This window comes from Seriola lalandi, unplaced genomic scaffold, assembly GCF_002814215.2.
Source record: "Seriola lalandi dorsalis isolate HSWRI2012SDOR001 ecotype SW California unplaced genomic scaffold, Sedor1 jcf7180002054946, whole genome shotgun sequence".
Taxonomy (NCBI): domain Eukaryota; kingdom Metazoa; phylum Chordata; class Actinopteri; order Carangiformes; family Carangidae; genus Seriola; species Seriola lalandi.
Genome location: NW_019525497.1, coordinates 1139924 through 1153945, shown reverse-complemented (window position 1 = coordinate 1153945; position 14022 = coordinate 1139924). Strand labels below are relative to the sequence as shown.

The window sequence follows — 14022 nt, the reverse complement described above, 5'->3', positions numbered from 1 at the left end:
CCGTAGTATAGACAGAGGGCTAGTAAGTAATCGAGAAAAGTTAGGGCACCTGTAGGAATTGTTTGCATAAACTTACAAGGCTTCGTTTTCTTCCATTGCTGCAGGAAATCCGATTTCTTAATCAGTGAGAAAGTCCTGATTTGTATGAAATTTACATAATTATTCAGTTTTTGTGACCTAAACTTTTTTTTTTTTTTAACCTGAGGTTTACCACTTACCTTTGTATTTTTTTAAAGATTATTCACTGGGCTTGAACGACTGAATTTTCAATAAAAACGGGGAAAAAATTTGGGCATGCTAAAACGTTTGACTGGTATGATTACCTGCATCTTATGCTATGTTTATTCTGTGTTCATTAAATGTCATATTGCAATGATGGGAGTCTTATCATATTTGCAAGACTTAAAGGCAGCTTTCACAACACCCATTCACAATGTTATTTTTGACCAAAATAGTAGTTATTGTTAAATATTTATTCATACTCATGAAAAAGGGGAAATACATTCAGGAATACTAGAGGGAAAAACAAACAATTGGACTGGTCAAAGTAAACTGGAATTTTCAGGGTATTGAGCAACAGTGACACCCTGTGGTTAATTAGGCTTAATACGAAGATACCTCTGTCTGTTGTTAAGAATCAAGAATAGGACATGAAATATAAATTTAAATTCAATTTAAATCCGATGACCAAAATTAATGAAATGTAATTTAATATCCCAAGACAAGCAGAAGTTGGAAATTGTAGATTCTGTGGCTCGGTCCAGCAAATATTTCTAGGGCTTCAACAAAAAATCAAGAGACCATAACTGACACAGAAAAGTGATATTTCTCTGCACATACAAAGAACACATGGCACAGAACACTTACAGACCACATGAATATGTAAGATAATAAATAAACACATTATTCTGTATTGAAGCAAATAATCAGACACATTCAAACAGCTGTGTTATATAGTCCTATGCTAAACACAATCATGTAATGTGAAATTTGCAGTAAAATACTAATATTAAATACTATAAAGACACATTGATATACTGCACTTTGACCTCTCATCTGACTGTGGAGATGCAGAGGAGTACACAAGTTTATGTCAGTAAATGGTGACATGACCATAGGGTATCTCCATAGATCTGAGTTTGCTTGTTTTTCAGATGCTGGCAACTATTTACTAACCATTTGTGGGACACTGCCACAGTAACCCATTATTTACATTTGTTTACATTTTGACACTTAAAACATTTGTTTGAGCAAGGCAGGTCAGTTGAGCAACGTCCTCAATAATATAGTGTAAACAAAGTTCAACTGCCACACCTGCGGAAACGTTCACACTACAATCAGGAAGAACCACAATCCTCTACCTATGCAAACTACCAATAAAAATATAAAAATAATAACACTGAAAAAGATTGGGACATATATAGCAAAGAAAGTTTTCATGGTTTCTGCTACCACCATTTGGAATAGTTTTTATTATAGTTTTGAACCATTAAATTAAATCGTTTTTTTTAATAATGATTTTCTCACCTATAATGAGTATTTTTACTGCATTGTATTGGTACTTTTACTTCAATAAAGGATCTAAACGTTTCTTCAACCACTGGAACCTTCCACCACTTAATGCTACTTCAACTGTCGGCCTTCTTGCTCAGTTGTCAAAACGCAACTACAAGGACCATAATGCATTGCAGCGAAACAGTCATTATCATGACACATCTTCAACATAAGGAAAAGCCCCCTCTTTGGAAGCGTCTTATTTGCTAACCTTGGGGAGAGGTTGGCTCCTTCTTGCGGTTATCATTTTGAGAAGTAAATAAATACTCGTCTTGGCAATCAGCGACTGACGGCCTCTAGATATGTGCCATAAGTGAGCTACAGCTAGCTTTCTAGTCCAGAAGCTCGCTAAAAGAGAGCTTCACAAGCTAGTACGCGCTAACGCTAGCTAAGTGAGGAGAACGAATCCGTAACATTCAACATTAGAGAGCTACATTCATCAAAAAGATCAGCTGAAAGGGGAAACTGTTGAGATCGTATCTACATGACATGCTACAAAGAAGCAGCACACGGTGAGTAGCTAATTAGTTTCTCTAACTGATCGTGGTCGTTTTACGGTGTTTCTGTCATAAACTGCAAATGACTAGCTAAACTTGACAGCTAAGTTAGCGTGATGATTCGGGGACTTGAAAACAGGTAGCTAATGCATATACTGTCCGCTTAATATTATGTAGACACTTCTGTCTAATCGGGTGACACAGCGTCAGTCAGATGTGGTGTCAACTATATTTCAGTGCGTTTGCGTGTGAAACGTTATCACGTGAGTTGCTACAGCACAGGAAACATAGTGTTCATTTTTTCCAGTTATAAAATAACCTGATGTTACTGCTGCCCTTTGCATTAATTTTGTAGGCCTAACTTTGACATTCAAGGGCTTGATTTCCACTAGGTGATAACATCTAGTCTGTGTTGTAACATCAGAATGACAATGTCATAACTGACTGTAATTGTTGCTAGCGGCTAATTCATAAGCAGCAAATAACCTTGCGCCCAACAAAGTTTTTAGACATGTGACATAGATTGGTTTCCTCAGTTGACCCTACTTGTGTCTGCAGCAAAGTTTATTGGGCACTGACTGTAAGATAAAGTGGCAAGAAAAAGCAAACAAAACCTTTGGAATTACCTGTTTACAAACACAATGTGTTTAAACTATTAATCCAAATGCAATTGCAATTTTTGTGTCTTTTGACAACCATTAAACATTCACAGTGCTGGTGGAAAAAGTAAGTGAACCCCTTGGATTTAATTGTTGTTCGAAACTCCTTTGGCAGCAGTAACCTGAAACAAAAGCGTCCAGTTGCTAGTGAGCAGACCTGCACAATGTTTGAGGGGAATTTTGGCTCATTTTTCCTTACTGCTTCAGCACGGCAATATTCCTAGGATGTCTGGTGTTAAAGGCTCTCTTCAGGTCATTTCACAGCATCTCTCCTCTGGACCTATGACTGGGTGGATTTGGAAGGTGGATTGGACTTTGATGTTTAGTGTCAATGTCCTGCTGCATCACCCAACTTCTACTGAGCTTCAGCAGGTGGACAGCCATCCTGATATTATAGGCCCAGAGGCAGCAAAGCCCCGAATCATGACGCTACCTCCATTGTAGTTCATCTTTGGTATGATGTTTTCATGTTGGTACGCAGTGCCCTTCATATACCATATGTAGTGCTGCGGATTGTGAAGCTGTTTTTTGACAAACATAAGATGCACAATGATGTTCTTTCTGTTCTTTTTTTACCTGTTACTCTGAGATTCCTTGTTACATCACTGATTATTCTGTGTTGTGCTTTTGGAGTCATCATTGCTGAGCGTCCACTTCTAGGGAGAGTAGCCACAGTGCTAAATCATCTTCATTTGTAGACGGTTCAACTTGAGATTACTTTGTAACCCTTTCTAGTTTTATGCAAATCAACAATTCTTGATCACAAGTCTTCTGAGATCTCTTTTTGGCAAGGCATGATTCTTTTCTTCAGATACTTCTTGTGAGGAGCAAACTTAAAATGTTTGAGGGTTTTCTGTAAGTCACAGTAGCTCTAACCCACACCTCCAATCTGGTTTCATTGTTTGGACTCCAGGTTTGCTAAATCCTGACTCCAGTTTAGCTTTTGCTGATGTTATTCACTGAGGGGTTCCAAACTTACATTGTGAATGCTTGAATGCTTTGTTCAATATGGACAAGAACAATACAGTGATTTGTGTCTAATTAGTTAAAATAGATTGTGTTTGTTTATTATGGAGATCTGACCATATTTTAAGAAAAATGAATACATAAATTCAGGTAATTCCAAAGGGTTCACTTACTTTTTCTTGCCAATGTTGATTAACAGGACCTCCAGTGTTGAAGTAAGATGTAAGCCTTTGGTGACCCGCTTGACTCATTTGACACCTGCTCCGCAACCTTTTAATTATGGCCTCATTATGTCTATTGACAAGGCTTTGCTTCCAGCATACAAAGGTGGAGTACAGTACACGGCACAAACAGTTATTTCTTAGACGCCTATTTGTAGGGACTCTCACAATACTTCCAGTTTTATACATGTGTTGTTACCTGCTACCTACCACAGGAGCTAAGGCCATACTGCTAGAAATTCTGGCTCCCCCAGTGATAATGTGACACTGTACTTGTACGGCATTAGTTGCTACACCATCACCTTGCTTGTCCATGGTCCCATGTTTTTTTAGGCTATCTGGAAGCCCTCCCCCATATTTACCACTCTAGTTTCTACCATCCCTGGTGGTCATTCCAGTTTCTATGCATGCTAACAAGTTTGTCAATAATCAAGCTGACTGCATTTATTTTGCAGAGAAAAAAAAGTCTCAATGACTGTCTTTAAAAGGGCTGACACTCTAAATGGCATGCATTTTAAATTAAGACAGGATCAACTGAGCTTTGACGCCAGTATGCCTTTTTTTAGTTGTCTTTATGCAAAATAGACTTAAAGCTCATTTGCAGTTAGTCCTCTCATAATACTATCAGCATGTTTTCATGCAACAAGGTCCCATTGTGAGAGTAATTTTATGCAGTTTTGGAGTAGTGTGGAAAAGGTTTAAAAGCACTTGATGCCCTGTATGCACAGTGCGGTGCAACAGAAACAGTTCGGAGATCATCTATATCATCCTTGATAACATTGCAAGTGCTGAGTGTTAAATCAATTTGCAGTCAATATCTGGAAGTCAGTGACACTTACCGAATCAAAACATTCTCTGTTTACATCTTTGTTTTTTATCTCTCCCTTCCTCTCCTCTTAACAGCTTGTTTGTAAAGACACTGAAGTGAAATTACAGGCGACAGATGAAGATGAGCACATCCCTTCCATGATTTTCCATGATTCTCACCTGGAGTGGGAGGGTGTTGTGAGAAAGGAGAGAGGAGGAAGGAGCACAAGGAGACTATAAACAAGAGTCATGAATCTCCATCAGGTCCTCACAGGGGCTGTCAACCCTGGGGACAATTGTTTCTCTGTAGGGAACGTCAACAATGTGCCATTCACGGTAAGATATTTCAAGCTCTGGAAATATTTTGCTTCCAGCCATTTAGGAGCTCTGGTTAAACTGATCTGTCACAAAACTGAGGAGATTTTTTGTTCCTTGAGTTATTTTTTGATATAAATGTAGTACGCAGAGCAGAATTACAGCATGGAAAAAGCACTGATGCCAAGAAGGCTTAACTAATGGCATTGTTTCTGTGTGGAGTATGAACTAAGTCAAGCAACCAACAAGTTTCAGAAATATCAGCATAACTTTCTGCAGCATGGGTTTACATGCATAGCCAAAAACTGTGTGAAATATCAAAAGTGTGTAATTTGTTATTCAGTGCTTAAATGGTAAATAAGAACGTCCCAGAGGATGCTGAGGGGGTGCTGTCCCGGAACGCATAAAAGATCCACAGTGCCTGGAGCACTTTGGACAACATCTAGCTGCTGTCTGTTAAAACTAAACAAAAATGTCATCACAAATTATTATTTATATACATTTAAAAAATATTCACAATAATCACTCAAAATCAGCAGGGGGAGGTGTGTAGAAACAGCTGTTCATCCTATTGTTTATCAATCTCCTCTGCTTCTTTTCAGTACTATGGACAGCGCCGCACCTATACATGCGCCCTCTAATTTAGCCGTATTCATTTCACGACTTCACAGCACAAACCCCCACTTGCTTAGCTCATGGAGATTAGAGTAATCATATGCCAAGACACCAAAGAGCATTAAACCATTTGCCAGCATACCGCTCAGGGGTCACAAGCACCAACCTTGTTATTCTGGGGGCCATGACTCAAAAATGTTGAGAACCACTGGGCTATGTTATTGTGTTAGTCACATTAACTGTATAATTAACGTCACGCTCAATAGTTCAAAAGCATGTCCCTCTTCTGCAGGAAGTTCTTTGTTAGGGTTTAAGACTTTGTTGCATTTCTGAACTTCTGACTGCTTTTGCACTCTGTGATCTCAAAGCAAACACAGAGATACTATTCCCATGCTATTCTGACAGTGGATCAATAGGAGAACTATTTCTGTCCTTCTGTCCTCCTGTGATAGAGGCACAGTCACAGTGAATCACAGCTCATGTGAAAATCTTCTTGTGAGAGCCACAGAAATAGAGTGTAGAATTCTAATCTTATCTGCGTGTACGCCAGAGCTGTCATATAGTGGCATGTTTTATACTGTGACACTGGCTCCAGCTCAAGTGCAGTTCAAGTGACCTTTCATGCAACACTCTCTGGATGGATGTGAGTGTTATCTTCATCTCTCTGCCCTTCTTCCTCTCTCTTTGTCTCTTGATAGGCCTATGCGTCAGGTTGTGACGTGGTGATTTTGGGTAGTGACTTTGAGCGACTGCAGATCATCCCAGGGGCCAAACATGGCAACATTCAGGTCGGCTGTGTCGACTGCTCACTGCAGGGTGGACAGGTAAGAGTAATGGACTGGTGCTTTGTCTTATTGGGTCCTCAAGTTGATGTGCAAACTGATGGATGTTCCTGATACACCATACATTTTTGTTGAGTCCCGATATTATTTCAGTTTAAATTAATGTTTGTTTTTTTAAATATTAATTGGGTATAGTTTTCCAGTAGTCATAGGTAACTCAAACTAAACTGAAAATAAATTGAGGTGCATTTTGTTTCTTGTAGATGGTAAAGGATTTGCTACAGACAGTGTTGTGCAACAGCAGTAATACAATGCACCAAATTCATACCCAGTCCATACCCTAGTTAGACTGCAGTTCAAACTGCACAAATGGGAGATCAGAGAGACAATACACTCAACACAATCAACTATAATTTTACTTTCATGTTGAAAAATAAACCACCTGGCCCAAATGAGAGAAAAAACAGAGGACTTTTTTTGTTTTACTTTGACTGTTTTGCAAGGCACAAGCTCTGTTGCACTCTTATGAAGTGTTGGCTGCTTATGCTTTCAGGAAAGGCATTTTTTTGGAACATCAAAGGCTGTTTAAATGAACTCGAATGTAATGAACTGGAATGACGTCATCAACTCCAAGTGAGGGAAAAATCACCCAGTAAAGCATATAGTGGTACACAAGCACATTTGCTGATATAATGCCACAGATAATCCCTTTAATGACCCCAAAACGGTTTTAAGTGTTGGCACAAACAAAAGATCTGTGGTGATGTGTTTGTAATTTGCATGAGGGGAAAAAGAAAGATTTGTCAAAATGTGTAGTTATTTATAGTTTCCAATTCCATCTGCAGCACAGAGACAAGAGAGATTTTATTTTGTATGGTTTCTGTTTGCTGAGGGACTAGTTTAATTTGTTGATCAGTTTGCTAGTAGACTTTATAAAGGAACTTAATATAGGTGTTAATCTAGTTGCAAATGTGTTAATAAATGTGAACATTTTAATTCAGCACAGGCTTTAAGTTTAGAATTCATTGCAGAGCTACCAATGGTTGTGTGGAGTCTTTGCAGGGTTTATTTATAGTACTCTGAAGTGAAAGTTTTGTAACATTGTAATATCTCTCAACATTTTGAGTATGGAGCAGTTAATTACTGTCATTCAAAACCTTGTCTTGACCTTATGAATTCTGACTTTTTCCTTCAGTGGTCACATTTGTTTAAGGCTGTATTTCTGATAAACCTACTGTATGTGGTTGCCAAACATCTAGCCTGTTCACTGGTTACTTTTTACGAGTTTAATCCTTAAATACCGTAGCCTCAGTGGCAATGATTTCTAAATGAACTTTCAGTTAAAGCCCCAAACCACAAATGGTTGCGTCTCTACAGACTACAAATGTTAATCTTCCATACGTCTTTAGCTTGACAGACTGCTGTTGTTGTTGCTTTTTTTTTCAGAGGAAGCCAAAGCAGTCCATCTTGCATTATTACTATAGTCACAGTATTCATGATTCCACTTCCACTATTGAGCATCAATGCTGCAATCAAATACAAAAGGAGAATTCCAGCATTGCTTCATGTGCATACACTTGACACATTACTCCCTAAGCATATTAAAGGAGGAAGTCATCATAGCCAGACCTGTCACTGTAATCTGGGTTTACTTTGTATTTGGGATGGTGGTAGCATTGTTGAAACAGCAGACAGGCCTGGTTTAAGTCAAATGAAAAAAAGATTTTTTTACCCAATCTTTCACCACTCCCCTCATGTGATGTTTAATCCAATTCACTTGGGCCAGAACTAACCTCACATGCCTCCAGCATGGTCCAGCCTTTGTTTAAGCATGCTCAGTTGGTATGCTTGCCCCTCCACACGGATATTTGCCCTTTTACACAACATTGTTGAGCACATATCCCATGTTCTCATAATGTAAGTGTTGCACCACTTCAGATGCATGTTGTAAGCATGAATGAGCCACTGCCTTGGCACATTTATTTCCAAACTCATTATACTGAAGGTTTAACTAGCTAGAATTAAAGAATACTATGTTATTTGGAGACATTATAAAATGAATACAAGCAACAAAATCACAACTTGCACCAGGCCTCTGCATACATTTTATTTTGTGTTCTACCAGGTTTGACTCTACAGTACTTTTCATTGCTTTGTGTTATTGAGAGAAATGTATTCATTTACAGCACAAAATAATTGCATTGTTTTAACTCTGCATTAGATTACCTCACTATTTGAATGCCTATTTGTTGTTATCCACGGCTTGCGTCAGGTCATATCTCTTTAGAGTTCAAAATAAATGCATGCAGTGCAACACCACAGAGACAGGGCAGGGAGCAACCTCCACTAAAAAACAGAAATCAGGGTCATTAAATCAACTTTTAAAAACTATACCCATTATTGTTTGTTAGCTAAAACAGCAGGGTGCTCCTAGTTAAGTTTAAACAGTTTCTGGAGCCTTAAGATGTCAATTGAAATATTCTTGCAGCATAATATGATCTCAAAGTCTCGGTTGGGGTTTTATGAAAACCAGACCAGAGTGTAGTAATCATTATAACCACAGAAATGGAGACCATTGTTTTATAACTCATATTTTTTTCTTTTTGCTACACACAGGCCTTTATTGACTTAACTATTTTATCCCCTTGACAAAATCTACATCGTATTGTGAGTTTTTAAACAGCATAAATAAGTTACATTTTGCTCTCCACTAGAATTTAATTAAAAAAGAAATGTTTTTTTTTTTATTGAATCTGTATTTCCTAGAAACGTATTTTTGTTTATCTGAATTGTGATCTGTCTGGAAAGATTTCTGTGTGACTGTGCTTGCACCCGTGCCGATTTATATATGCACATTTGCTCGTGTGAATGTCTGAGTCACTCCTTCACGGAATTCATTCGCTGACAGTCGGCATATTATTTACCCCATTAGAGACACAGCTTGTATTATCTAAGACCTGGACCTTATTAAGCTTGTTATTTGTGTTCACTGCCATAGAAATTTCACCCATTCACTCTGTTTAACATTGTGACCGTGGCTTCCATGAAAAGCACTTGAGCATGTTGCCTTAACCAATCCATGAATGGGAGGTTTGAATACAGTAGACAAGACAATGTTGACTCAACACTGGGTTGTAATAGGTTCAAGATATTTTTGGTTTGTTGTCCAGGGACTATACTCATTTACTGCTGAGATATGTCATGGTTTATAGAGTAGACTATAGTTGCTTACTCATTATTCACCATCTAAATTGTCAAAAACTAAATTTTTTCTCTACGAGAAATATGAGTTATTTTAAAAACATACTAGCCACAGTTTAGGTTACATAAACACACAGTTGATAATTTTACTATGAAATGTTTTATCTTTCAAATGTTAAGTAAAATTGTAATTTACAACAATAAATTGATATTTTTTGTATGTTTAGAAATGGAATTAAAGTATGATATGTAGATAATATATTGTTTCACTCTGTATGAGAAAACATGTCTTAATATCCTTTGTGTTGCCTTTTCTTTTGTCTGCTGACAGATTGCAGCTTCCTATGGAAGCATTGTGTGTGTCTTTGAGCCTGTTCAGCACCCACGTCAAAAAGATACATCGTTGACTGTGAGTAGCCTACATTATCTTCCAATCACAGTCTGCTCATGCATACATTTATATCATCCTCAATAACAAGACCTTTCTCCTTCAGGCGATCCTTCTCTTGCTATTTAAAATAGATCAGAATATTTTTTTCTCTAAAACCTTCAGAAAGTCACCAGGGAAGAACAAATATTTGAAACACAAATGCACATCATGTTTACTGTTTATTCCTGTTCTATAGTCAGTGCAGAAATCCTAGGTTTGTTATGTCAAGAATAGGTATTTGTAATGGAAAGATTTCACACAAACTGCACAAAAGCCATTACATTTTCCATTGCAGAAGTTCCCTGGTATTACGGTTGTCCATGTGTCGCATGTGGCTCACATTAAAGCAGCTTCACTGTTGGTTCTTGTTATGTAGTTGTAAGCGTCTGTGAAGATTCTCAGTAATCCAGGTCATGGTTATTCTGGAAGAGTTGAATAGAGGGCAACTGGACTTGGTTGTAGATACATGAAGACATATCACCTCTCATCCAAAAGGCCTCTTCAGCTCTGACTGACTGGTGGGGAGTCTCAGGTTTTTAACCTCTGTGCGGTCATTATCAAAAACGTTTTGACTGTGTATCAGAGATAATCTCTGTCCTTACTAACAGAACTGAAAACGCATATCACATGATGATTCACATACACTGGGCATATATGTGCTGATGTAAACATGAAGCAGATTACCTACTTAAAAAGTAAGTGTTGGTCTGTATCTGTGGGCTTCCTGTGAGGAGGCTCCTGTCTTCTTCAGTGTGTACAGCACAGTCCAAAAAAGCCAAGCTGCACCTGAGACTCCCCACTAGTCAGTCAGAACTAAAGAAGCCTCTTGGATGAGAGATGAAACATCTTCAAGTAACTACAGCCAAGTCCAACTCCCTTCTATTGAACTCTTGGATAACCATGACCTGGATGACTGAAAATCTTCACAGACACTTACAACTGCATATCAGGATCCGACAGTAAAGCTGCTGCTCTCATGTGAGCCATGTGTGATTATGTGTGATTCTTGGATACTGATAGAAGGAAATTATTGTTTTCGGAACTGTATTTTTATCGTACTGTATTTTTACCGTATTCGTATTTTTAATATTGATGTTTTGCTTTAAATGTAGTGTTTATTCTTTCTGTACAGAAGTTGAACTGCCAATGGCAGAAGACTGGTCAGTTTGTGCTACAGTCTATGGTGCGGAACCTGGCCTGGCACCCAACAGGTACATATTACTCTCCTAATGTTACACAAACATACCAATATAACTGTTATGTTGAGTTGGTACATTATTCATTGACTTTATGAATCTCTTGAAGTAAGTGCCTTCATGTTTCTTTTTTTATTTTTTTTTATTTATATGATACAAGACATTGGTGGTGTATATCTTCAAAGAGTGAATGTGTTTTTGTGTATCCAGGCAGCACTCTCTTAACAGGCTCTAGTAGCCTCCAGTTGTGGTCTAATTTTGATGGAGTAAAAGATGAAGCCGAAGAACGGGGAAAGCAGGCAGAAATGTCCATAAGAGACTCTCATTCTGCCTGGAGGTGCATCTGGCAGAGCAAGTAAGAGCTGAGAAGTCCAAAATCTGCACATGAGCTAACTTGGAATATTTCATTTCATTTTAATTCCAACTTGTTTTAGTCTGACTTAAACATTACTTGACATTACATACTATATAGTTTATATGAAGTACTAAGTATTGAAATGCTGTAATTAATTTTTTTTTGGAAGGACGGCCTCCCCAGTCAGTTTAATGAAGTTCTCGCCTGATGGGGAATTCTTTGCTACTGCTGGACAGGTAAGTGGTGTTTACCAGGAGTCGCTAAACCTGTACAGGTTTTGATGCAAACTAGCTTGTGCAAGTAAGGTTAGCAGTCTTTATTTACAGTGACAAGGCCAAACATTGTAAACTCAGGTGTAATTGTAAAGTAACTTAACAGCACTTCCTTCCTTTGGTGTCTTTTTTAGGTCTACAACATAATGGCTTTAACTTGTAATAGCACATCCTACAACACAACATCAATCAACTATTTGTCTCTGCTCTTCAGGATGACTGCCTAGTAAAGGTCTGGTACAGCACCAGTAAGTGGAAGTCAGGTGTTTCCAGACTCTTCACACCTCCAGAACCCAGTGTCAGTGTCCAGGGAGAGCTGGCCTTCTCCTTTGTCTACCTGGCCCATCCCCGTTCTGTTACCGGCTTTTCTTGGAGAAAGACCAGCATGTACATGCCACGGTATGGACACTGTCAAGGCACCATTTCACTGCCCTCTTCCTGCAGCCAATAAGAAAAGCAAAGTTAACAAACATTAGTTACCTCCCAGGATTTGACCATAGCCTGAGGAGGGTTGCACAATAATGGACAAAACAACACTCAGTTGTCAAAACGTGTTCTTTAGGTGTGTTTTACTGGGTAGACAGGCTCGCGCTACACTAAAGCTGCCTTGCTTTAATACAGCATTGCTAATCTTATGTAACCTTTCAATTGTTCTCTGACTGAATGTGACACAGTCCACAGCAGATTTAACATGCAAAAATATTACTTTGGAAAAATATTGTTACTCTACCTATCAGCTCAGAGAATTAACATAGACAGAAAAACAGTGTTATGTTCAGGCAGAATTCTCACTAAGCTTATTTGCTGCTGAAAAATACGCTTAAGGAAGCGCTGAAGTTGTGATTCGAGTTTGACTGCTGTGTTGGTGGTGTGTCAATAATCAGCTGCCATAATAAAACAACACTGTCTTCTACCCAGCCTCTGGCAACATGTTTTACTTTCCTTTTGCCTTTTTGTTGTATTCTGTAATCATGGCCTACATTAAGGATGAGATTAGATTCAGTCACTTTATCACCAATGTCATTAATACTTTTGTTAACTTATCTCTCTGCAGGTATTTTTCCACTGGCCTGCTGTTGAATAGTTCTATCAGCATTAGATGATTAGCATGATTACTGACGTGCAGCCTCCAGCGGACTTCACCCTAACCTGTTTGCCATTATCCTTCCTTTTTCCCTTCCCTTTTCCTCCCTCTCTCCTAAAAGAGGTGCAGTGTGTAATGTTCTGCTCACCTGCTGTAAGGACAGCGTGTGTCGGCTCTGGGCAGAGACACTGTTGCCGGGTGACTGCCTCCTGTCTGGTCTCCATAACAACCATGTTCCTGGCCCACACAGCGACACACTCAGATGTGCTGGTCCTACCAGGAAGCACACCTGCAATGGGAAGACCCAAGGAAAAACAGCACAGGAAGTAAGCAACTCTAATGTAATTTTTACTAAAGATAAATGCACTCGGATGCCATTTTATTCAGGTACAACTAGCTCAACTGAACGTACTCTAACACGACACTCTTGCAGTAAATTCTATCTTTGTGACGGTAGAAAACAGTTTTTGTTCTGTTCGACGTCATGGTCATTTTCTTGCTACGTTATACTGTGAAGTGTTTCCAGTATGTAGTCAACTGTTTAAATGGGACAGACAAAATTTGAGAAAAAGTCAACTCAATATAACAGTATAATTCAACAGCAACTAACTAATAATTCAACTGCCAACACCTCTCTAAAACAGTTTTAACACAATCTGATAATGATCAACTTCGTGGAGGCAGAATTTAATGCTGGGCTGCTTTAGATAGGTATACATAATAAACCGGCAAGTTTATACCTGACTAAATATAATAATAACTAGATACTTTTATCCAAGAAGAGAGCGGGGACTCAATATTTAGAACACAGCTTAGCACACAGTTTGATGTTTGGACACTTGTCAGCTTAAAACACTATGACAGAACATTTTAATGTTGGCAAAAGCTAAACCACTGAGGCGAAATAATTGCTTGCTAGAGCTAACACAACTTGTTTCTGTCAAAATCAAAAGCATCATTTGTAAAGCTATATCGCAGTGAGAATATCCTCTATTTTGGTTATAAAATGCAAAAAGAAATGCCACAATTTTCTTTATAGTGGGGAATAAATGGGACAAATGACCCTGA

At 38.4% G+C, this 14022-nt stretch overlaps 1 protein-coding gene across 2 annotated transcripts in view; it reads left to right on the top strand.

Annotated features, from left to right (window-relative positions):
* The first annotated feature begins 1705 nt into the window (after positions 1-1705).
* Positions 1706-14022, top strand: part of dmxl1 (Dmx like 1) — a 54689-nt gene continuing 42372 nt past the window's right edge. For both annotated transcript variants that reach the window (XM_087170386.1, XM_023394225.2), the window contains exons 1-9: positions 1706-2066; positions 4801-5040; positions 6333-6458; positions 9949-10026; positions 11180-11258; positions 11454-11598; positions 11768-11834; positions 12085-12269; positions 13076-13280. In XM_087170386.1, the coding sequence (XP_087026512.1) occupies positions 4954-5040; positions 6333-6458; positions 9949-10026; positions 11180-11258; positions 11454-11598; positions 11768-11834; positions 12085-12269; positions 13076-13280 (972 nt within the window). In that variant the 5' untranslated portion in view covers positions 1706-2066; positions 4801-4953. The remainder of the gene's footprint in view (positions 2067-4800; positions 5041-6332; positions 6459-9948; positions 10027-11179; positions 11259-11453; positions 11599-11767; positions 11835-12084; positions 12270-13075; positions 13281-14022) is intronic.